Source organism: Saccopteryx leptura, chromosome 6 (assembly GCF_036850995.1).
Source record: "Saccopteryx leptura isolate mSacLep1 chromosome 6, mSacLep1_pri_phased_curated, whole genome shotgun sequence".
NCBI classification, from domain to species: domain Eukaryota; kingdom Metazoa; phylum Chordata; class Mammalia; order Chiroptera; family Emballonuridae; genus Saccopteryx; species Saccopteryx leptura.
The window spans coordinates 72,195,270-72,219,972 of NC_089508.1; the positions used below are offsets into that span (position 1 = coordinate 72,195,270).

General features: G+C 40.6%; 1 protein-coding gene across 10 annotated transcripts in view; it reads right to left on the reverse strand.

The window, feature by feature from the left end:
- Positions 1 to 3,447: 3,447 nt before the first annotated feature.
- The window catches only part of SEMA6D (semaphorin 6D), a 728,815-nt gene continuing 707,559 nt past the window's right edge, over positions 3,448 to 24,703 (reverse strand). For 3 of the 10 annotated variants that reach the window (XM_066388287.1, XM_066388285.1, XM_066388286.1), the window contains 18 exons: positions 15,859 to 16,021; positions 15,361 to 15,472; positions 14,741 to 14,801; positions 14,560 to 14,622; positions 14,350 to 14,451; positions 14,035 to 14,125; positions 13,483 to 13,602; positions 12,696 to 12,784; positions 11,756 to 11,973; positions 11,515 to 11,646; positions 11,044 to 11,199; positions 10,778 to 10,951; positions 9,829 to 9,969; positions 9,656 to 9,733; positions 9,141 to 9,241; positions 8,690 to 8,746; positions 7,011 to 7,178; positions 3,448 to 5,269 (listed from right to left, as the gene is read on the reverse strand). In XM_066388287.1, the coding sequence (XP_066244384.1) occupies positions 3,981 to 5,269; positions 7,011 to 7,178; positions 8,690 to 8,746; positions 9,141 to 9,241; positions 9,656 to 9,733; positions 9,829 to 9,969; positions 10,778 to 10,951; positions 11,044 to 11,199; positions 11,515 to 11,646; positions 11,756 to 11,973; positions 12,696 to 12,784; positions 13,483 to 13,602; positions 14,035 to 14,125; positions 14,350 to 14,451; positions 14,560 to 14,622; positions 14,741 to 14,801; positions 15,361 to 15,472; positions 15,859 to 15,967 (3,261 nt within the window). In that variant the 5' untranslated portion in view covers positions 15,968 to 16,021 and the 3' untranslated portion in view covers positions 3,448 to 3,980. The remainder of the gene's footprint in view (positions 5,270 to 7,010; positions 7,179 to 8,689; positions 8,747 to 9,140; positions 9,242 to 9,655; positions 9,734 to 9,828; positions 9,970 to 10,777; positions 10,952 to 11,043; positions 11,200 to 11,514; positions 11,647 to 11,755; positions 11,974 to 12,695; positions 12,785 to 13,482; positions 13,603 to 14,034; positions 14,126 to 14,349; positions 14,452 to 14,559; positions 14,623 to 14,740; positions 14,802 to 15,360; positions 15,473 to 15,858; positions 16,022 to 24,703) is intronic. The other 7 variants (XM_066388288.1, XM_066388291.1, XM_066388293.1 and 4 more) reach the window with 7 other exon arrangements.

The following is a 24,703-nucleotide window of genomic DNA, read 5'->3' on the forward strand; positions in this document are numbered from 1 at the left end:
GGCTTCAAAATTGCCACACACCCCAGAGCAACCAAAATGCCTAATCAATGGGATTTCTGGACCCAGAGAATAGGTGTTCTGTCCTGGTTAATTAAAGTATGCTTTTACAATGTCTTCCTTATGAAAAGCTCCTTCTCTCAAATGACACTGAAATATTTATCTTCAAGAGTTGTATTTTCAGGGGATCCATAAATCTCCTGAAAAGTGAAATTCAACTCAGTCGGTAACAATCATTAAATTATCAAAGATGTCCACAATTGAAAAAGGTTAAGTCTATCAGGGAAGAAAAGATAGATACACTTTTTAAAAGAAAAAAAAAAAAAGAAAAAACCCCAGGAAGACTGGTATAATGGTCATAAGGTATAATCAATACTAACTTAATAGAAATAGAAAATGTAAATGTAAGATTATAATATTCAAGATGCCCAGGAAGAAACAAGGTTGAAGATATATTTCCCTTGTCTCTTTCTTCATTTGTTAAATTCTTTTTAAAACAATTTTTAAAAATTTATTTATTAATACTAGCAAGAGAGGGAGAGACAGGAACATCGGCCTATTCCTGTATGTACCTTACGGGGGGATTAAACCAGCAACCTCTGCGCTTTAAAATAATGCTCTAACCAACTGAGGACACATTTGTTTAAATTCTAAGAGTTGCGAGTGCACTTCTGCAAGTCAGTGAGAAGGGAGACCCACCCACCCCTTTCCAAGGCACTGCAGGAGGTACAGGCTTACAGACTTCCTGCAATGGGGAACAGGGTGCTGAATGAATGCCAGTCAGGCTATAAGACTAGTGAGGCTGCCTTGCTGCCTGTACACTTGTGGTGGTGGTAGCTTTTATAAAGGTTAAATAGGCCTTCCATTAAGCTTTCTCTCATGGGAGGCTATCTTCCTCCTATCTCTAAACTAGACTATGCCATGACAGGAATGAAAAAGGACCCCTGATACCATGAGCTAACACACTGAAATGCAGCATGCTTCATTAGATGACATTGTGAAAGAGAAAAAGTACCAAGACAGGAATATGACAACTTTTGCTTCTGCAGAGGTGCTGCTGGGGCTCTTGGAAAAAAATGTGGCCATGGAGGAAGGAGGTGCCGGGGTTGCTACAAACATTCCTATTGTCTCTCCCAGAAGCAGCGTGACAATGACATCCTCAGCATCCCCAATGACAGCAGCCACCAACGCACTCCATGCTAAGGGAAGAATCAAAACTTTACCTTCCATTCTAATATTTGGGGAAGATATCTAAACAACAGAATTGAGAAATGCCATATACCAAGTAGCAGGAAATGTTCACAGGAATCCAATATACCAATTTTGATGTAAAATGACCTTGAAAAAAGCAGGAATACAAGTCACAAATTTTAAAAATGTCTGTTGAACTAGGTATGTGAACAAGTAAGTCACTAGTAGGTTTGCCTATAGCATTTGTTGACACAAGACAGTTCATCTGGTTTTCAAAATCATTTTGGTAGATTTTTCAAAAGAAACTTTCACTGGTGTTGACTCAAGTAAATATTTTGAAAATCTGATACATTAAAACCTCTTCAATATCAAAAGGCACAATATAATGATTTATATATTTTATTTTGACTTTACATGCGGTGTTAAAAACCCAAAGTACATATTATTTACACATCCACAATACAAGTTTACAAGATATCTATACATGTTAAAGTACTCTATAAAACAGTATAGAGCCACTTCACTTTAGGGTTACTTTTTATGCCATAACATTAAAAAAGATACAATCTGTGTTTACCTTTGCACAAATGGATAAAGCATTTAAAAATTAAATTAACAGGATAGAGACTAGATTTAATGTTAGAAATTTCAACATAAATACGATAGAACTCACATTACGAACTACAAGGCAGCACGATGTTACAAAGTGTTATCCTGGAGCCACACAGTTACTGTTCTGTTTTCCGCACGCCGGGATTAATATTGGTAAGGTGAATTCAAACACGCGTGTCGTGTCGGCGGTGGACTGAGTAGTGTTTATCGTCGGTTGGTTTAATTTATTATTAATCTGTAATATTTTTAGTTGCAAAGCTGAAGTGTTTCAAGAACAGAAGTTTTAGCTTTTGAGCTTCCAGAGATCTCAGGGAATCATGTTGTTTAGAAAACAATATTCTCAAAGGAAAAGAATAACTGTATCAGTATTCTACATTTTGTATAAAAGTGTTCTGGTCTTCTGCCACCCATCCTCCCCCAAATAATGTAATATCATCAGCATTATCACAAGAAATCAACTGAACTTACTTGTCTGGCTAAGTCAAGAGCATTCATCTGCCTTGATACTTTCTAGATGAGGGTCAATAAACCACGGTGTCACGTGCAGCCCAGTAACTGAAACAGTCATTGGGACTGCCCATCAACAACTGTTAGTGGCTCCTGCAGAGCTACGAATAAATGATTCTATAAGGTTTCCACAGGTGTCACATTACCCAGGAAACCTCATTTGACTTCACATTATCACTGTTTCATCCTTAGGAAAGCAGGAGTGGAATGTTGATCATGGCAAAGGACGTAATGCTATTTGGGTGGACCGTTTTACAGTTAATTGTTTTAGGTTGTTTTTTATGATTTTTAAAAAAAGTCTTTCCAGGTGCTGGTTGAAAAACACTTACAACTGGCACTCAGTAAATGATGTGCTATACTGAAAACACTTGACATACTTTAGTATTTCTATCATTCGCATGAATAAGGCACAAAATGCACAGATTCAGGTAAACTCACATGTAATATTTACAGTATATTGTCATTACCTGCATGACTTAGGGGGAAGTTCTCATATAACACAACATAGACAGCATGATTGCACCACTATTAGGTTTTCATAGACTGTGTCTGTTAAGCCAATTACAAATTTTTTTCACATTTTCTTCTTTTGTATTTTTTTTTTAATTTTAAATATTGGAGTAAGAGGAGTTAAAGGAAGGGAAATTTTACTGCATGGGAAAAAACAAAAACAATCAAAATAAAACCTTAATTAGTGTGCCCAAGGTTAAATAGAAGTGACTCAGGCTCGGATTCACAGTGGACAGGTAAATTTTACTACTGAATACTGTTGGATAAATCAAGGAAACCTCTTAACATCTCTATCTTCTTAAGCTGGCAAGACTGTAATAGAAGTTTTAATGAATAGCAGCACAAAATTACTTAGAACTCTTACATTCTGGCATTGGGTACCGTGTAAGTCAATTATATTGATGGTTGAATCAGCCTTGATTTTCTTTCTTTTTCAAAGCTGAACCCAATGGACTGCTGTGGGAAGTAGTTATTGTTCAGTCATGCTCAATGTAAACAACTTCATAGCACAAAAAAGATGCAATGGGCACCTAATCAAATCCTAGGGGATACAGAATGCACGTACACACACACACACACACACGCACGCACGCTCGCACGCACACACGCAACACAGGTGGCATGAAAAAAATGCCCCACATAAAAAAAAATGCTACAGTTTGGGTCTAAGACTGACTTTTAAGCAAATTGTTTGGTAATCTACAAGTTTGCTTCTTTGAAATATTACCATTGTTTTTGACATTTGTGCAAGAGGCAAGGTGAATGCATACATATTAAAATGTTCACATTTAATGGGAAGACCACACACAATGGCAGTCTAAGTTGAACCCATTTTCAAGTATTTGCTCACAGATTTTTTTGTGTACTGTATCAGCTCTTCACACTGGGAAGATAGCCCCACTGAGCTACACCTCTCCTTAGCTTCAAACAACAGAAATGAAATGGCCAGCACCTTCCTTTGTTTTCAGGCACAGTACACAGAAGCCTTGTTGCAGTAGCTACATGTGGCAAGTTCTGATGTTGCCAAAGTTAGAAAGAGTTTCTTTGGCCACTTGGTTCTCTTAAAATACAAGTGAGTCTCTTATCTTAAGGTACCCTTACAACATCACCCTCTCAACAACATGGACAGGATAAAGCCATATGGGGAATAGCACACTTGAGGCCTAGTAAGTGTATTTGTTCAGTGGTCTGACAGATGTCGTTTGAGGAGCAAATGAAGGCTTTGGTGGCACGTCAGGTTTTAAGGACGGTGTCCTCTTTAGCCCCGTCCTAGGTAGGGTGCCATTACTGGTGTAGCTGCTCTGTCTGGAGAGGGAAGGCTGCAGATGAACACTCACTGGTGTTCCCTGGATATAGTCCACCTTTGCCCCTGTTGGGGTGGGCATGTACCCACCACGGTTCATGCTAGGCTGTCTAGATAACAAAACACCATTTGGTGAGTTTAAGTTTTTAGGCATAGCAGATATAGAGTGCCTCTGGGAAGAGTTTTTGTGGTAACCTCTTTGCCTTTCCAGAGAAGTCATTGGGACTCCAGGAGTGGTGGGGACATCCACTCGTTTGGTTGGGCTATTTCTGGGGAGAGTTGAAGGAGGAGAGTAGAGCGATGCCTCCCGGTTAGGAACCTTAGGTGGAACCTCAGACATGGGTCCCACGGGATCCAGCATCAGGGTCTGGTGGGCCATTTGGATGTCTCCCATGATGGCTTTAGCGTTACTATTTGGGTCATTTAGATGCTTCAGGAGATCATTGAGGGTATTTCTGGAATCCACAGAACGCCGGTGATCTCTTTTGCTAGATGACTTCGTAAGAGGGTGGTCAAGGTGTTGAAGCTTTTTTTCAGCTTTGTGAGCATTGGAGTTTGAGAAAGACGTGTTGTAGTCATGGGTGGCATTAGGAAGAACGATGGCACTGGGGATGTGCCCATGACTTAATGGGGAGTGGGGAGGAGGACTAGAAGGAAAAAACTGGGGGGTTTCTTTCCTTGATGCCCCATGGCCATGGGTCTTGTCTGAGTGGCTCTTCATGGCCTGCAGGGTCTTCTGGTGCAGCACAGGCGTAGACTCAGGTGTGGGGAGTGCAGCCAGCTCAGGAGGTTGGCCTCGATGATCCATTACCATGGATTTAGTTTCTGCGGTGGGTGGTAGCTCTTTCCGACTGGTCAGCAGGTTACTATACAATTTGGGAGAATCAATATTCTGCTGATATTCCTTGACTGGGCTGTCAAAGAGACCATTCAGTTTGGCAAAACTTCCACTGGAGTCCGTGCATGACTGAGCAGACTCTGCATCTTTGTGGATCTTTCTGTTCTTCCGAATGAACATGTCACGATAGCAGTACACTGCCACACCTGCAATGAATGCACCCAAAACAAAAGCGGCAAAGACACAGGTGATGAGGACATTCATGTGGACCATCTGGTTGGACTCTCCAGACTGGACTTCCCACCGCACACCTGCAATAGACACAGGGAGGGTCTTGGTGAGGTGCTCTTTTGAACAATATTGCCAGCAAACAGTTTCCACTGAGCCAACACTACCTTCATATGGTCTATATGCTTAGCTTGGAGGGTCAGTAGACTCTAAAATTCTGTAGACTCTAAAATAACCAATGAAATGTTAGGTTAAGAGGTATCCAAGTCTGTTACATTTTTTTCTTTAATTACATAGGATCCCCACAGACATCTGATCGCTGCAAATGCCAGGATAACTCTAACCTCCCCTTGCTCTGTATTCAATGTCTCTTTCCCCCCCAAGACTTCTTAAATAGTTATTAGACATTTTAAGAGTTTCTATCTAAAAATTAGAATTAGAAAGGTGTCTATTTTCTAAATGGCCTGTTTTAAGCTCATAATGTTTTATCTCATGGTTTTCTCTTAATCATAACTGAGGATTAAAGGGAAGCTGCTAGGATTAGGAAAATGTATGAAATGGCATCTATATATTATGCTAACCAAATTATTCTAATACAATTATGCTATCTTAATCAGAATAAAAACACAACTTGTTACAAACTAAAAGCACCTGCTTGGTCATTGTTAGCTAACAAATACAGACTTCTATGTTTGATTTTTTTTTTCATTCCATCTTGGGGTCAAGCACTCTTGAATTGCCTGATATGAAAGAAATTTAAACAGTCTAAGGAAATAATATCTTGCATTAGTTAAGTAACATAATTCAAATAACTTGAGGTATTTAGAAATATTCAAGTTAGACTAGAAGGAGAGAGAATTATTTTTAATTATCGGGATTTTTAATGCAACCACAGACATCTAACAGTCAACCAATGAAATGTTAGTTTAAGAGGTATCCAAGTCTGTTACATGCTATAAACACAGCTATCCCAGAATAAGGTAAGTCAGAGTGACTTTGAAGATTTGGTTGCTTTAGGTTAGTACTAAGGCCTTTGAATGTTAGTTGTTTTTAATAAATGTCTAGGGTTATGAGATTCAGTGGCATTTTGAAAGACAAAGAAAGAAAAGTAGAAATGGTACTACTCAAGAAAAAGCAAAAAGAATTATTATAAAGTTGTTTACAGTGAAAATATATAAAACCAAAATCAACAGACATAAATAATAAATGACAATGCACTGTCATAGAAACTGATTGGAAACCTGATCCCATAGTTCAGTAAGCACTACAGAATAGATTTTTTTTTTTTTTTTTTGGAATCATGTATCAAATAAGCCTACTCCTTGGGCAGCTATGTTATAACTGCTTCTAGTATTATGAGCTGTTACATTTTTTTGCTTGTGGCATTCAAGCAACTGAGTACCTCATACATCCTTTGCATACTGCATTTTTGAACTGTAGCTAAACAGAAGACTGGGAAACGTTCTTTAAGTAAAATATCTGACATCGGGGTATTCACAAGTTTTTGGATGTGGTGGGGTGACCCTCGAAATTCCCTGATATCCACAAGTCTCCAGAATCTCCAGACAGAAATCAACAGATTAGATTGTCTGAGTGGCTGTTTCACCACCCTTTCTTTAACAGCTTCCACCTCTTTCATCGTTGAAGGAATGCACTCCAAGTTATCGTAGAAAACCGAAGCAACTATGGCCAGCAGAGGTGGTGGAAGAGGCTTAGCAACTCTGTTCCCGCTAGCCTCAGGAGAGGGTTAAGTGCTGAGGCTCCTCAGAGATGTTAGGAATCAGATTTCCACTCAGTGAGATGATTTCCCTGGTGAGGCCTTACCCTTTGGGATACCCGATAAAGGATCAGTAAAATCGGAAGTGTTTGGGTCATCTTGAACTACAAATTTCCGGGAGCTCGTCAGTTTAGGTCTCCAGGTATCAAGCACTTTAGGTGTGTTTTCTGGGATACTTGCTATTGTGGTAACAGAAGATGAAGATACCTCCATGTCTGTGGTGGCAAACAGATTTTTATTAACGTGGGTAGTATCAGCAGATTTTTTTTTTTTTCCTGACTGGTCTGGTGCATTTTTTTTTTAAGTACAGTTTAAGTATATTTTAGGAGAAACCCTATTCTAGCATTTCATCAAAACACATTCACAGAGCCTACCCCAAATCTTTTTTCTTGCAATGGAAAAATAAAAACTAAACACACTAATGCTATGTTAAGATTTCAAAATTAAAGACACTCAGAACACTCCTGGAAAGTCCCTGTGGTGATGAATGACACTCACAGAAAAGGTAACACAAATCTCAAAGATTAATTGCTACTTTTTTCATCCTTTTGTGAGACAACATCGTTTCATTTCTCTTTCTGGGTGTTTCTCAAGCACTTTCAGAGCCGGCTGGAGATTGCACATCCTTCCCTGGAGTCTCTAAGTGTGGCTTCATCGGAAAGCACGTGGCTAGGTCCGTGCAAACACCTGAGCTGGGACCTGATAAACCAGCTCTGCCCAGGTCGTCCTGCTTTTCCACGGACCCCCGTCCATCTGTAGATTATTCACTGCACTGAGGGCTCACTGTCCACGGTAAAGCACAAAAGCAGGGATGAACCTTGCCCATGCCTTCCAAAATGCCCAGGGAGTTTCTTCCAAAGAGTTGGCAGCAACTCATGCAAAAGAAACGGCATTTACAAGCTGAATTAGGATGTTCTGATACGTAAGATCCGCCATCCCTTCCCCTCCCCACCTCCCCCAAGGAATGAAACTGCTGGTGAGTTGTAGAAGTAGCACTGGGATGGGGAGTGACTTAACCTCTTAGCATGTCTATTATTGATCCCCACCAAACAGATTTTTCCCTCAAAATGTACACATACGACTTTAGGTTAAAACTCCAGAGACCCCAATTCAAACTGATGTAATGGTGACAGATGAAGACTCTAATAGGGATGTGGGGAGCCCACTGGGCACCTTAATACATCAGCAACCAGCTTCATCCAACCAGGAGCCTTTGTCATACCACTGAGGCCACAAGAGTCCAAGTGTCCCAGGATTACCGCAAACCACTCAAAAAAGAGCTCTAAAATGTATAAATACACATTTTGGGGAAATGTGTATTTGTTTACTAGGTCTGAGGAAAGGTGAAGAGAGAAGGGGGGGAAATAATGAAATCCTGCCATCCATGACACAGAGATGGCCAGAGGGGACATTCACAATGCACGAGGGTGAGAAGAAAGCTGGGGGTGGGCGGGGTGGGGGGGACGCGTGCAGCTGGAATGCAGTCTATGTTAATCTGTTTGCTTTTCCTTAGAGGATGTGCCTTGGCCAATGATGGACTGTTAACATGCTCCACAGGGTGAAGTACTGAGTAATAAAAAGTCTTTTGGTGCCATCAGTGGGATTATGAGTCAAAGCACAAAAATGAAGGGCTGCCAAACTGCGTAAAAGGAGGGGGGAGGGGCTGAAAATGCTGCACTGAAGGAAAGAAAAGGTTGTTAATTCAAAAAAAATTTAAAAAACTAACCAGATGTTGGACCGCCAAATATTTTGTAATCTGGTGTAGCTGAAGTAGGCAAAATTTCTAAAAGAATTAAAGGAACAAGTAATCAGTAAAAAAGTAACCAAAAAGAAAGCAAAAATTTATGAATTCCAGTTAACTAAAAAAGTCAAAAGAAAAAACTATAAATGAAAAGACTGACCTACTGGTTAGACTACCTTTTACTAGATTTCCTACAAAATTGTAAATGGTGAAGAAAAAAAAAAACAACAACAATTCTCTAAAGGGGAAAAAAATAATAGTAAGATTCTTCTCTAATGTATCCTCATGACCAAATAGCTCTCAGCTTTTGAGAAGTTTAAGTTAAATGCTAGGTGGTATGTGTCCTGAGTCATTAAAAGGCTGGTTGTAAAATAATGTTCACGTGCAAATGTGGTCAAAAAAGAAGCGCTGGGAGGCGGGGGAGAGCCGGTCTTACCGTGGCAGTCCCCTAGGTGGGCCGTGCTGCCGAACTCCGTGTCCTGCTCGTACCCTCCAGCACTGTGGTTATGGAAAGCAAAGAAGTCTTCAGTTAACAGCCTTCATAGGAAACAAGTGACAACCAGAGCAGAACCAAGAACACAAATCGATTAGTTAGAATAGGCAGAGAGAAAAAACACGGACATTACAACATAGCTTGCTAAGTTGAGTATTTTTGTTAAATGGTTGGTCACTGGATTGTGTAAGAGAGCAGAAGGGAACTGCCTATGTCACTTAGGTATTATGCTGTCTATAATCTCCCCTCTCACAGCTACAGATTTCTCCTTTTTTCCCCACTTCTCCCATATAAAAATAAACAAACAAAAACAAGATAAACACCAAAACAGGAAGAAAAAAAGAGAAAAAAATAAAAGTAGTGTTATTGGATGTTTTCTAAAATTTCTAGCTTTAGAGACTCTGGGAAAGATAGGAGCAAATGTGGAGATCTTAGCTAAGGAGGCAAAGTCTACTTACACCATCCCTGGGGTGACTCTACCGCAGGTCCCCTGGCTTAACCAGCCACAGTATGGGTCCCGAGATGCAATACAGGACCTGCAAGGAACCAAACAGAATGGAACTTGGATTTTCTCATCATCAAAGGTCTTAATGCTGCAAGCCCCAGGGCAGAAACAAAAATGGCAGCTTACTTTTTACATGATCCATAACGCTCACAGCGACTCAGGGGGATGCGAATAATGCAGCTAGAGAATGCCACGTACAGAGTGTGATGATCTTTATCCAGCTGTAATGAGATGACTTTTCTGTCCTCCTCATTCTCAGCATTACACCTACATTGTGAGATACATTTTGAAGCCATACATTTAGAAAGTCAGAAAATACATGAACTATCCAAGACAAGCACGGTTTGGTTTTTTGCCAAGTACTGAGAGGTGGGGAGGTCTTAAGGAATATGCTCGGTAGCAAACCAGGCAGGTACATAGTTTAAGTTATAATTATGTGATTCATCTTCTACTGCTCTGCATGCTTGGTTACATTTCAGGCTGGATAAAGGGTTTCTTAAGATTGCTTTCCCATTCTGATGATCAAAGGGAATTATATTTGTGAAAACCGTGTTGGACTATAGGGGAAAAAAGGGATAATGTTTTAATGCATTTAAATCTTCCTGTGCTATATGTTTCTGGATCAAGCCTTAGTTTTCTTTCATTCCATTTCTCTCATCTATTTCTTGTTCATTTTAATGGTCTAAATAATCTTTTATGTCAGTAGTTGGAAGAACTGCATTCTGGGTATGTGTGTGTGTGCTTGCAACTGTCTGCTGCATGTAACATCCTGAAATTTATCTGCAATGTAGTAGGGGTGATGCTGAAATGCTCTCATCTTCCACAGGTAAAGGACAAGGGCTGAATTATTTTTAAACTCATCAATAGCCCACCTCCATGCATGCCCTAGTGGACTCAGGAAGAAAACAAAACTCAGGATTTATTTCAGTGAGGGGGAAAAAAAAAGCAACAAAACCCAAAACAGTAATATGCCAAACCACTGCTAATTTAGAGGGCTGAAAGGAAATGACTAGATAAAATAAACTCCGGAAATTTTTGAGCAGTGCTGAAGAGCGTTCTCGTAAAATAGACCTACTTTGCATGGTTGTATGCTTCAATCTCTTCCAGTAATACGCTATCATTCAAAGAGAAAGAACTCGTCTTTGCCAAAACTTTAAGTACTACTCCAGCCTCTGAGCCAACAAAGATGACAGTGTAGTTCTGGTAGGGTCCGGCAGAATGGTCAACAGCAATGGCCGTCAGTCTGTACCTGCCAGAGGAGGAGAGCCCAGTCAGAGGGGTGGGTCAAGAGGAAGAGAAAGGACTGGATGGGAGTGGGTCCCTGTTTCCGCACGGTCTTACCTGATCCGAGTCTTGGTGAACCAGGGCTCCTCTGCAATGGGTGGGACGGCAGAGTCCATCAGGGGGTGGGATTTGATGAATGACAAGGTTTCATCCGGGAAATCGATGGAGGTTTTATAAGCTTCAGCAAGGCCATGCTTTGCACAGCAACCAGGCCTGGAAGGCAAACAGTGTTTTGTTTTATTTTTCCCATCCCATAAACTGTATCTAAGGAATAAGTGTCCATTCTGAAAGAAGAGGTCAAGAGAGAAAGGGTGAGCAGAACCCAGAGAGCAATGCTATTTCCCCAATTCCAGCGGGCTCTCCACATTCACGCTCACAGGGTGATGCTGACCAGCTTCCTGTCCATCGTGCCGCACAGGGATCCCTGCCACGCGCGGGCGGCCAGCCCAGCAGCTCTCTGAGGACGGATGCTTCCCGAGGCCCGACGGTGTTGTAAAGACAACAACCCCTTTCATCTTTTTTCTTTACCTTGGCTTTGGTACTTTGTCTTCAGGGACTGCTGTCCAAACAGAATCAGGAGTTTTCTGTTCTTTAAATCGTCCTTTGAATACTTTCTCAATGTCATCCATGCTAAATGCACAGACTGCAGAACCAGGAATGCTGAAAAGGGGGAGAACCATCGGAAAACCATCAGGTGACAACGGACCCATTTGTGGGTCCCACAAGCTAGGACAGAACATCTTTCAAGGTACCAAAGACCTGCTCTCACCTGTTGAGCTGGGTGGTGAACACCCCAACCACCGTGGGGATGCCATTGATTTGTATTATGTTTGTAACAGACTGCAGAACATCAAAGTAGAAAAACGAGTCTCCGGGGACAGAACAGTTGAGCCGAGCCTTCAGAAATGAAGTCCAGTGTTTCTCCAGGACCCGCTGGGAGCCACCCATGTCGTTTTTACATATGCGGGCCACACGGGAATAGACAGCCTGCCAAGGGACAAAGTACAACGTGGGGTTCTGAGCAGAGAGGGGCAATGAAAACCAAAAGCTGCTGTTTATGGGACAGACAGAAAACGCTCAAGATTTATCTGGTTTAAAGAAATCTAGCCGTCTTCTCTCTGGGGACCTGTAGACTAAGAATGTAAACGAGATGTACCTGTGAGAAACAAGGGCCATTTTCCTGTTCTGCCACACAAGCCCCCCAGGAAGTGAGCTATTAAACCGCCTGGCGGAATGGAGACCATTCCTGCACTCTGTCTCCCACTTTGCTTCTCATGTCCCTAATGAAATCCTTGAATCTGATGTAGAAGAGCCGGCAATACTTTAAACTCATATGGGCTTTTACCAAAGTGCTCCAAGTTGAACAAGGGCCTCTACTTTCCATTCAGCCTTTGACACAGAGAAACAATGAACTATCAATAAATTGTTCAAGAGTTAATCAAGCATCTCTAGCTCAAGGGTGCCGGCAGAGCTCTGTCTGTACAGGCAGAAAAAAAATGAAACCTTCTGAAGGCCAAAGGCTGCTATTCCCATTCAAGCCATTGTTCAAGTGTTTGTCAGCAAATATTCTCTCGAGAAGCTACTCACCTCTCTGCACTTGGCCCTAAACATGGGGAGGTCTGAAAACACACAAAGGCCATACTGCTACCAAAGTAGGCTCAATTCTATGTAGTATAGGTCCACAGTACAAATCAAGCACCTATACTTGCCTTGCCTAAATTATTATGTTCCACAGCAATTTCTCGAAAGAAGAAATAGACGTAGTTTCCATATTCGATGGCATGAAGAAAGTGTGGCTCTGGAAGAAAAATCACAAACACACAGGTTCCCAAAGGATAATTCAATCAGCGTACAACCCTGACTGCTAGGCATGACTGACAGATGTTAAGCCAATGAGAACTTCAATACACCAACTAGTCTGAGTCCCGACATGGGTGACTTGAAGCTCCAGGGACCGTGGAGTCTTTAATGTCAATTAATGGACTGTGAAAAGCCTGCCGGGAACTGAACACTAGCAAAGGTCTTTGTTTCAACACATTTACTCATTAACCTATTTAACTAGGGAAGCAAATCTCTTACGTTGAGTTTTTTTTTTTTTAAATCTTGATTTCTAGACTCCAAAGAACAAAATGATTGTGCAGCTGTGACCGAATCAACTCTCACTGTTAACTTTTCAGGATAGGTAGATGAGAGTGGGCAAGGAGTGTCGTGTGCATTCAGAGTTTGGCAAATAGGCACATTGAAATGGAACCCCTTTCTGTTTATTTATTTTTGAGGTCACCTAAGATAAAATCCTGAATGAATCTACTTTTTTGCCTTGGCTACAGGTCTCCTCATTTCTTGTCAATACCCTTGTTCACAACCAAAGCAGCTTATACTTGCTACAAATAAACAATATAACATCATGCATGGAACATCCTGATGTCCAGGGCTCCTGTTCCCCCTTGGCTATCCCACTACCCTTGGCGATCCCACAACACTGCTCTTCAAAGGTACCTTTTATCCATTTGGAATCATATTTTATTGTACGAAGGGCAGATCCATCGCCCATGCTTCGATAAATAACAGCATCACTGGCCAAGAAGTCAGCCACTGTGGCAGAATATAGCTTCCCATCTGAAACCAAAGTTATAATTTGAGTAGAATAACCATAATTATCCTGTGGCATGTTGCCTTATGTGTGATACTCTTTGGAGTGCTTTCACCTGTTAGTCCTGTATATAGAAATAAAGCTAAACCTGATGCTCATAATCAACCTGTGACAGGTTGGCCCATAATATTACCTAATTTTAAGGATGAAGAATCTAAGCTTCAAAAAGTTAAATGACTTATTCAGGGTCACTGGCCTACCTAACAACAGTGTTAGAATATAATATGATGCTATGCTTACCTTTAATTCTTTTCTAGAAAATTTTTCATAGCTTTTAGACCTTGAAACACCTGGATGAAGGTAGCTATCCTAGTTATGATCATTTCCTCTTCCTTTAAATTCCTTTTGCACCTTCAATGTCATTAATCATTTATATTCATTACAATAAAGAATCTTACCAGCAAAAAGGGCAACATTGGTTTGTCTGGCATCAAATGGGCATCTTGCCAGGCCACTAATTTCTTCCCCATCATACTCTAAGGTATTCAACTACAAAAGAAAAATAAATAGCTGGTGTCACATCTGTTCAATGTACCTGTTTGAAGGCAATACTGCTTTATTTGCACTGAAATTCTATTTAAATATTTTTGTCTTTATGCTTCCATAGCATTATGGATAAAACAATGACTAGGGGATAGCAGAATTTAACAGTATACTAGTGAAGAAAGAAAAACTGATAGACAACAAAAGCACATCAGATAAAATATACTTACCCTATAGTATCTACACATGGGATTAAATGCATTGGTACCACATACAAAAACCATCTCATCGTTTCTTGGAACAAACACTTTAATAAAGTTGTGGCATTCATCCTAAGGAAAGTAATAATTACATTAACATTAGCCATGGCATATGCTGACACTGTGGGATCAAGACCACAGAAAGGGTGAAGGGAGCAGGCACGTGCCTGCTTTACTTACTTTACGTTTGCCTTTCATAGCACAGTTTTCGCGATCCTGTTGTCTTGACCGCCATGTCAGTTTCTGCGTGAATCAAGCAAAACCCAAGTTCAACATTTAACTGAAAATTCTGGGCAGGGAGGGGGGTTATTATCCAACTTCTGAGGGAATGCAAATCAATTTGCCAACTCCACTAGCTTACCTTGCTTGGTATTACTTCTGCTTTGGGAATCTCATTTAAGTTGACTGTATAAACTTGATCCCTGTTAGAAACAAGGCAGTCAAGTCATATATCACAGGCATGCATAAAAATGGTAAGATGCCTCCTGTTTTATTTTTACAGATCTGCCTTTATTGTGTTTTGGAGATCATTGGGATTTTCTCTGTCTCCAACAAAGTCAACACAGGATACTTTTTCATTAGTAAGAAGCTTTTATGTATCACCATGGCTAGGGAGCAAAGAGAGCTCTTCTCTTCAGGTATGGGTTAAATTGCTACTTGTATTAGCACTGACATAGTTCTCATATTTGCTCGAATAATTCCAAGTTAAAGAAGAATAAAGAAAAATTTTTCCCCCTGCTGCTTTAAGAATAAAGAATGATGTACGGTCTCTTGGTGGCAGTCATAAAACAGCACCACCGAAGGTTTCATCTCTGTATTTTGTTCCTGGTACACAACACTGACTCCTCTCTGTGAATATTTTTGTCCACTTGCAATTTTTGATCACAATCACATATTAGTTTTTCATGAACTAGACACATTAATGCAAGCACCACAAGAGAAAAGAATTTTAATCTAATAAACCAACGAGAGGAAAATTACCTGCCAGCAATATAAAGTGTGTCTCGAATTTTCAGCATCAGCTGAAAGTCCAGCCTGTGCTGCGATTCATTGCCTGAAGGGCGTCCTCTAAAAACCGGATATTGCCTCGAATCTGCAAGTAAAAATGGGCTAAATCATCAGTCAGGATTATGGAGCTAAAGAATCAATATACAGCATTGATTAGCTGTATATACCAGTTGTAGAAGGGTTTTAACTAAATTCCTCTCTTCGGGTCTTGAATATAAATGAATAAAAAGACAGTAGATGTCAGCAAATGGTCTTTTCCTTTTAACAGAAAATATATAACCTATGTATGGGCTGCTTTAGAAAAGCACCCGACAAAACTGTCCCATTTTCTCCAAACACGATGATAGATAAGTTAATATGCAAAACACTTTTAAGGCACAGAAAACTCTTTCTGCAAACAAATACGTTTAGAAAAAATCAAAACCAGAAAAGCTCCTTCTTAGGAAAAGAGGATGTATTTCGATTACTTACAGTGATAGTCAACAGTATTAAGGGGTTCATCATCTTCAGGAAAGCTGACTGCCCTCAGCTGGGACACCATCAGGAGCAGCATGGAGGCACAAAGCAGGAAGAAGCTCATGGTGGGCCCAGGTCCCGTGGGAGCAGCCCCGCCTCAGAAATGCCACTTAGCTACCTAGGGAAGAGAAACCCGTTTGGAAAGACCTCAACGCTGTGATGAACCTGTTTCCTTATTTGTAATCAGCTCCATCTTCACCACCAGCTCTCTCCCATGCCTTCCTCCCAGCAGGGGCCCTGGCCGTGGTGAAGAGGTACCTCTGAAAACACAAGCACAAGATGGCAGTGTGCCAGGCCTGATGAAAGCATCTGTTAGGCATATGGAAGTTTTAGGCAAATTTGCAAGAGTTTTTAAGGTAACGGTGTATGTCATCAGAGCAAAATCCCCAGAACCACAAACAGAAATGCTGGCTGCTGACTTGGCAAGAAAATGGGCAATGTTGGGATTAGAATTTTAATTAAACTCCAATCTGCTTCCCTGCCCCCAGCCCTGAAATACATCCAGTGCAGCTTTCCTTGGTCCCTCAGAAAAATGCCCAGGCTGTCTCGCCAATATCCAGGGATCTGATGGTCCCGTCGCCCCTCAGTTGATCTTTGGTTAGAGCATTGACAAGTTCCCAGTATTACTCAAGCCTTAGCCCTAAATTCTTAGGTAGAACAGTTCCTTAAATTAGTAACACCAACACGGAGGCAATGACAGGAATGACCTTGAGTCAGGGGGAAAGAGAATTAAAGAAATGAAATGATTCCACAATCAATCAATCAAGCAAAACAGGGCAGAGATGAAGCAGCGCAGCTGCCACCAGACCACTGGGGATGTCTCCATTTTTACATAAAACCATTTGGACACAAACCAATACCCTAAGTACACCTGTCCTCTTAGTTTTATTGGACTTTAGAGCCACAGGGGGGCCTTGGGGACCATCTCGTCCAAACTCCTCATTTTTCAGATGAGAAAACAAAGGGCTGGAAAAATTAAGGGACTTACTGAATTTCATGAAGCTATTTAGGAAGACAGCAGAGCCCAGACTCAGCTCACCTGAGTCTCTTTTCATCTTATTGATGAGGGACTTTTGCCTTCAAACGTATAGGATTACAAAACATCTTTCTGGGGTAATGAATACAATATTTTTATTGCCGTGGTATTTCACAGGTGTATGTATATGTTAAATTTTATTAAACTGTACATTTACACCTCTGTAGTATTTTCTATGTATGTCAATATCTCAACAAAGCTTATGGCATTAATTGTATAATATTAACTGCCAAAATTAAAAAAAAAAATCTTTAAATGGTATCCATTTATTTAAAAAATAAATTAGGAGCTTGATGGGTATTTTTGTGAAACTGTAAATGCTCCATTTCGCAATACTACTACCAAACTGGTGCCTTGTAGCTACTGTATCAAACAGTAAAACATTAAGACTTGTTTTCAGTTTTATATATCTAAGAACTTCTAGGGGAGAGGATGAGAATCACTTCACAGTCCAGGGAGAGTCCAAGCACTCAACCAGGCACTTACTATGTATACCTTCTTTATCTTCTTAATGTCAAACACACAGATGCACATGGACTCTATGCAATGCTTTCAATATTTCTCTTTCTTATTAAAGTAAAAGCCAGTCTGGCCCTGGCCGGTTGGCTCAGCGGTAGAGCGTCAGCCTAGCGTGCAGAGGACTCGGGTTCGATTCCCGGCCAGGGCACACAGGAGAAGCGCCCATTTGCTTCTCCACCCCTCCGCCGCGCCTTCCTCTCTGTCTCTCTCTTCCCCTCCCGCAGCCAAGGCTCCATTGGAGCAAAGATGGCCCGGGCACTGAGGATGGCTCTGTGGCCTCTGCCTCAGGCACTAGAGTGGCTCTGGTCGCAACATGGCGACGCCCAGGAGGGGCAGAGCATCGCCCCCTGGTGGGCAGAGCGTCGCCCCATGGTGGGCGTGCCGGGTGGATCCCGGTCGGGCACATGCGGGAGTGTGTCTGACTGTCTCTCCCTGTTTCCAGCTTCAGAAAAATACAAAAAAATAATAATAAAAATAAAAAAATAAAAAAAATAAAGTAAAAGCCAGTCTATGTGATTTTTAGAATCCTAGTTTAAAAAAAAAGAGAGAGAGAGAACAATATTGCAATACAAATTTTCTCAATGGATAATCAATCTAGCAGTAAGTTAGTGGGATCTGGGGCAGCATGATTTTGTTCTCAGTTGAAAGAGTGTGCACTCTGTTGGTGGTCTGACTTGAACTTGCTAGCTGACTGATCCAGCAAAGGTTCTTTAATCTGACCGTTAGTTTCCTTATCTCTAGTATGTGGATAATACCACCTTTCCACAGGATGAAAAAGAACTCAATGCCTCGCACAAAGAAATTCTGAACAAAGTCAGTCCTCACCCATTTCCTTCTGGACACCATGTATATGACTAATTTGACCTGAGGTCTACGGTGGAGCTATGAAAAGATGTTGTAAAATATCAAAAGCTATTTGGCCACATTTTCCCCTCACAGCTGAATATTTATTTTAAAATATTAAAGGATTACTTTAGAATAAATTTTACCACTTAAGTCCTTATCAAAACTAGAAAAGCAAGTAGAGAAAACAAACAAACAAACCAATGACCCTACCATCTTAACCCAAGAACTATGATGACTTGGGTCTAGTCTTCTTGCCATGTGCACCTATTTTAATGATGATGAGATGGCCTCTTTCAACCTACCACTTCTCCAGAAGTAGCATTTTCCTGTCTTGCTTTTCCACAAGGTCTGGCCATTTATAAAGACCCTAGAAAGTTGAAGCAGTATAAAAATACAAAATGTTGCCCTAAGAGCCAAATTCTGTTATGATATCAGTTCTAAACTTCATTGTCTGGAAGTAAAGTCCTTGGATGTTTTTACAGAGTATCAGGGGAAAATTAAGAAACATCAATCAATGTTGGAGAAACTTAGAAATAACTGCATGTAAAAAAGGAGACAGTTGCGTGAATCTTTCTCCACAAGGACAGATAACTGAGTGGTTCACATTCTGGCCAGATGCCCCAGACAGCAGGGCAGATGCCCCAGACAGCAGGGCAAGGAGGGGCCTTACCAGGAAGAGTGTGTCACAGCTGTAACTCTAGTACTGAGACCCAGGATGGACTCACTGCTGACTCACTGGCAAGTGCCAAGCAGCTGGCTGAGTTATCATTTCCTATAATTCATCTGACGTGGCAGAAAGCAATTTCGCCATAGACCCCGCCCCCACTAATCTCATCCTCCGAAAATAAAATCCCATCACTAATTGCTTCCTGTTCCTGCATGAGGCCTTATTTTGAAAAAGAATTACTTTTAGATTTGCCATGGAAAATATAAACTGGAGGATTTAATATAAAATATACATCAAAGTAAGGCTGAGTTGGGAAGGAAAGGATCTGGAAATACCAGAGAGAAAGGTACCAGGAAGGAGATTTATTTCCATGTAAACCCCCTCTGAACACATCACTCCTACCTTATTTAAGGAAGCATCTCAGAATTCTAGGACTCAGTAAAATCATGAAGCTTGTTATGTTGAAAAAGGGCAAGTAAAGAGGCAGGATGCAATGTTGGAAAAGAACATAGACCTTGGGGTTAGAATAATCTGAGTTCAGACTTCCTTGGGCCACTTACTTCCTGACTCGGGGACTCTGTTTAAGTCCATTTAACCTCTTTAAGCTTCAGTTTCCTCCAATGTAAGATAGAAATAATTATATTTTCTACCTCCTAGGTCCTTCTAAGGATTAAATGAGATAATCTATGTAAAGCATCTAACATAGAACCTGGCCTGCAGATCTCTAGTAAATTTTTGTGAGTATTTTCATGACTGCTACTGTTATATCTTACTGGGCAAAAATGCAAAAAGCAGGAGGGGGAGAAACATGTTTGCTCTTTTATCTTGTACAACTACAAAACTGTTTCTGTATGCCTTCATAAATGCTAAGGTGTTCTAGGAGGATTAAGGCCCAGTTTTATAGACATAGATGCCTCCAAGGAGGAGGAGGGAGCCAACCACCTTCCTTATGTGTAAGCTCGAAGTACAGAACATAATTATATTATGTTATTCCTTTAGCTAGAGAACAGGGATAGCTCAGTCAGTACATTTTGTCATTTTTTGGTATTATAAATGCTTCTTCCATATATTCCCGACGTTAAAGCCAAATTAAAATAAGGAAAGCTCTTACAAGGAGTTCAGAGCTACCAGGACAGCCAGGGTTTGAGTGGCAGGATCCTTGAGCGAAAGGTGGTAGAATGAAATGAGTCCCACACTCAGCACTTGGTGTCACATTCTGGGATTTGCTAATTCCTAAACTGTATAAAGATGAAAGGATAGTTACAAAGTAGAGCCAAGTTGGGCAGTCTCAAGTTTCGGATGCACCAAGAAGGAGGAGGTCTAGTAAATGTCTACAGGCTCTTGTCTGGGCTTCTGAAGATCTGTGCCTCAAGGAGGGGAGACAAACATGAGAAACACCAAGCCTTATAGAAATTCCAAAAGGCCAAACCTTACAAAATCTCCAACTTGACCTCTGGTAAGCTAAGACCTAGATTGGATGGATGTTATCTCCTACTCTGGCTACTTATTAGATAAGATAAATCTTCTCTAGAGAAAAATATCATCCCGAGACTAGAATTTTTTACAGAATATGCTCAAATTCAAGCAGCAGTTACTAGACATTTCAAGAACTCAGACTAAAAAAAAAAAAAAAGACATTAAAAATAGTCCCACAGGTAACCTAGCAATTAGTTACTTGACATAGATTTTAAAAAATAACTGTGTTTATTCTTTCTAAGAAAAAAAGATAGGGTCAATAATTTACCAGAGAAATGAAATCTACTGTATTTTTCACTCCACAAGACACACCTGACCATAAGACACACCTAGGATTTTAAGGAAGAAAATAAGAAAAAAAATATTCTGAACCAAATGGTGTGTTAAAATATTTAATAAAATACCCTATTTTTTGCTCCATAAGATGCACGGGCATTTCCCCCTTCACTTTTGTGGAGGAAGAGTGCATCTTATGGAGCAAAAAACATGGTATTTAAAAATAATTAAATAAAAATTATACAACTAAAAAGCATAATAACTAAAAAGCATAATAACTAGAACTTCTTAATAGATATTTTTAGCAATATATTTCTTGTGGCTGAAGAGAGGATTTTTCAACTGGAAGATAGGTTAATAGGAAGTATCCAACAGAAACATGGAAAGCAAAAAATGTTGAAAGAAATGGATAAGAGACTAAGAGACATAGAGGATCCTGTGAAAAGACCCAACATACCGAATCCCTGAGAGTGGTAGTGTTGAGAAGATGGGGGAGAGAAATGAACAGAAGCAATATTTGACAAGATAATGGCTACATTCTTATTCAAGACTGACAAAAGACCACAGTCACACATTCAAGAAACTCTAAAACCTTCTAAATACAAAAAAAAAAAAAAAAAAAAAAAAAAAAATCACATTTAAACACACCATAGTTAAGATGCTAAACATAATGACAAAAAAAGGTTAAAAGCTGAAAGACATATTACATTCAAAGAAGAACAATACTGACAGCTGACTTATCAATAGAAACAATGGACTCCAGTAAACCATAGAATGACATTTTTAAAGTGCTGAAAGAAAATAAATTTCCAGCTTAGAATTTTATGACCAGTGAATACATTATTCAAAAATGAAGGCAAAACAAAGTGTCTCAGACAAATAAAAACTGAGAGATTTCATTTTAGCAGACTCAAACTAAAAGAAATTCTGAAAGGGATTCTTTAAGCAGAAGAATGTAGAGGGTTGGATAATGCAAGTTCTTTTTAGGGTTACAGCACAGTAGCCACATTTGAAATGAACAAATCCTGGACAGAGAAATGAGTATATAGTCTTCACCTCTCTGAAAGCTCTCTTAGTTCAAAGGAAATGAGGATTTGGACATGGAATAGGCATACTTTATCCCCAGGCCAATGAATCCAGGCAGATAGATGCCTTGTGCTTACAAAGCTCTCCTGTCTGGAGAGGCCACTTCTAAAAAAGGGGCTGCTTATACTCTCATAGTCCATCCACCTCAGGATCTGAAAGTGGAGTTGGTCTTCCCAGTGTCCCAATGATTCTCCCAGATATGGGCTTCTATGATCTTACAAAAAAAAGTCTGCCTCCTTGAGATTCTGCTTCTCCTCTATTCTTTCAGTGAATAATTTCCCAGTCACTCTCTAAGAAAAACATTTCACAGACTTTGGTAGGCATAGTGCATGGTTCCACTCTGGGACTTATCAGCTATAGCTTCTTCCCCTTAGAAATCATAAAATCAAGCACTATATGCTTTGATCCCCATCTCTGGTTTTCCCAGCCTGCCTGTCAGCCCACTTTCACTATGACTGATTGTCCTCCTCCTCAGCCTTCTGTTTTACTAACTGTTCTCCCTTCTTCCAATTCAATACCTTTCCCCAATCTTGACATTCAACTTTATCCACCTCACATGCCATAGTCCACAATCTCTCATTTCACCAACACATTTGCCCATACTCTAGATTCCCTCATTTTTTTTGTCTCTGTCAGACTTTCTTGCAAAGTTCTTACCTTGGACGAACTCAGCCATTCACGTTCTGTAACCACCGCAGAGGAGCTGAGCACTAGCAAAGGCAATCACACTCTGGGGCGATCTGGTAGTTATATCACAGGATTCCTGATCACCAGCTATAGCTAGTGTTCTAAAACTCCATGTGGATCCTGTTTCTTTACTAGATTTTCTCATTCCCCAAGTCAGTAAGTTTAAATTCTTTCCGTTTTCCTCAAGGTACTAATCAGTCCTCTCTCCTTACTCTACTGCAGTCTTTCCTCCTACCCCCTAGCTACTTCAAGAAAATAGCAGCTGTAGATAAGAACATTTTCCATACCCACGTCCCATTACCAAATACATCAACTTATCTGCATGTTCATCTAGTTCTTCCTCCTTCTCTCCTGTTTTAAGAGAATATTTCACCCCTCAACTCTTCTCTGCATGTTTCAACCCAATCCCTTCTGTCCTTTCTGAATCAGAAAACCCCCCGATATTTTTTTCTCTCTAGGTAGTCTGTAACTTTGTATCAATTAAATACTATACATCAGCACTTAAATTTGCAAAGCCTTTCCCATCAAAAACAGAGTAAGAAAAGCTACAGTGACCCCAGATCTTCCTCCCGCCACCATTTGTCTCTTTCTTTCCATTCACAGACACTGAAAAAACTTTTTTTTTACTCTTAACTGTTGTCATTTCTTTACCTCCCACTCATTTTTGTACTTCCTCTGTTTAGCTCTTCTCTCAATGCCTTTCTGTAAAGGCACTGATGGCCTCCAGGTAACTTAATGCAATAAGGCCTGTCTCACCCAATTGCTCAATAGCTCTTCTAGACACAGCTGAGTATTCACAGCTTTTTAAAACACTTCCATTCCTTGCCTTCCCTTGTATCATAATCTTCTGCCCTTTTACCAACCTCTCTGTCTGTCCCTTAGTCTCCCATTCATTTTCTAGATGAAGCAAAAATTACTCTTAGATGATAAATGTCATCACATAATCTCATCATCTTCAGTAACTTCCTATACTCTTAGGAGAAAGCCCAGACCTCTGTACCATGGCCTTCTGTGTTCTGAGTCCCACCTCCCTCTCCAGTCTTAGCTCAAGCCTCTTCCTCTTAACTTGTGCTTTTAGCGCCCTGGCTCTGTTTCTAGCCCTGGAGTGTGTTACTTCCACCAGGCCTCTTCTACTTTTCTTCTAGGAGGCCCTTCTTTGCCATCCTTGGCCTGGTTAAGTTCTCCTAATTTTTCAGAGCCTACGGAAGCTTCTTCTCAGTCCCCTGGGGCAAACATGTCTTATCATTGTCAATAATTGAGACAACTATGAATGAAGGAATAAACAAAAGAACTAATCATGTGCCCTGAAGCACCATAACCCTGCTGAATCTCTTAGGGCAAGATTAGCATTCTTATTTAATTTGGATTTATTCAAATACTGATAAATCAATAACAAAAAAGGGCAGTAGACCCAGAGAAGGTGGGCACCCTACTCTCAGATAGCATTCACTCTTTTAGTTGAGAGCTATGAACTATAGAAGAGAATGAGGGTACTAGATCTGCAGCATGGGGGGCATCTCTTCACTCTATAGACCATGAAATTCCAGTGCTCACAGCTCACGTTGCAGTCCATGGGAATGTCAGCCCCTGGGGTCACAGGACTTACAATACCACCCAAAAGCCCCACATGACCAAATGGAAAAAGAGCAAGCAATGGGTTTGGGTAGATTGAAAAAGAACAGAGAAACAAGTTAATTGCTATTCCTTGGAGCCTACCAAGCCAGAGGGTTGTAACTGAAGGTCAATGACAAAAGAGAGGTCTATATTTATAATATATAGCGTTCACATGTTTAACTTCTAGGCAGTGTGTTCTCTACAGGGCTGTGGATTTTAACCAGTGCTCAAAATCAGTATTTAATCAGAATTGTATGACAACCAGGCAGACAGCATAACTTCTGGATGGTAAGAAGGTGAAAAGGGATCATGAACCACCTCTAGATACATACAGGTACAGAAGACTCATAAGTCAAGTTGAGGCAAGGGCCCTTCTGAGCACTATGGATAGCTGCTACTATCCACCAAGTAACTCGACTGATGAGGTCTTGGGAGAGCATCAGCCCTCTCTCATTTAAGGAATCTCTGTTGCTACCGCACCCTACCTACATGCAATCTTTTATGGCACCCAGGTTTGGAGTCCAGGTGCAATGTCTGTGTGAACAAATATATTCTCCCTTCCTTTGGACCAGGAAGAGGTGGTGAAAGGCTCT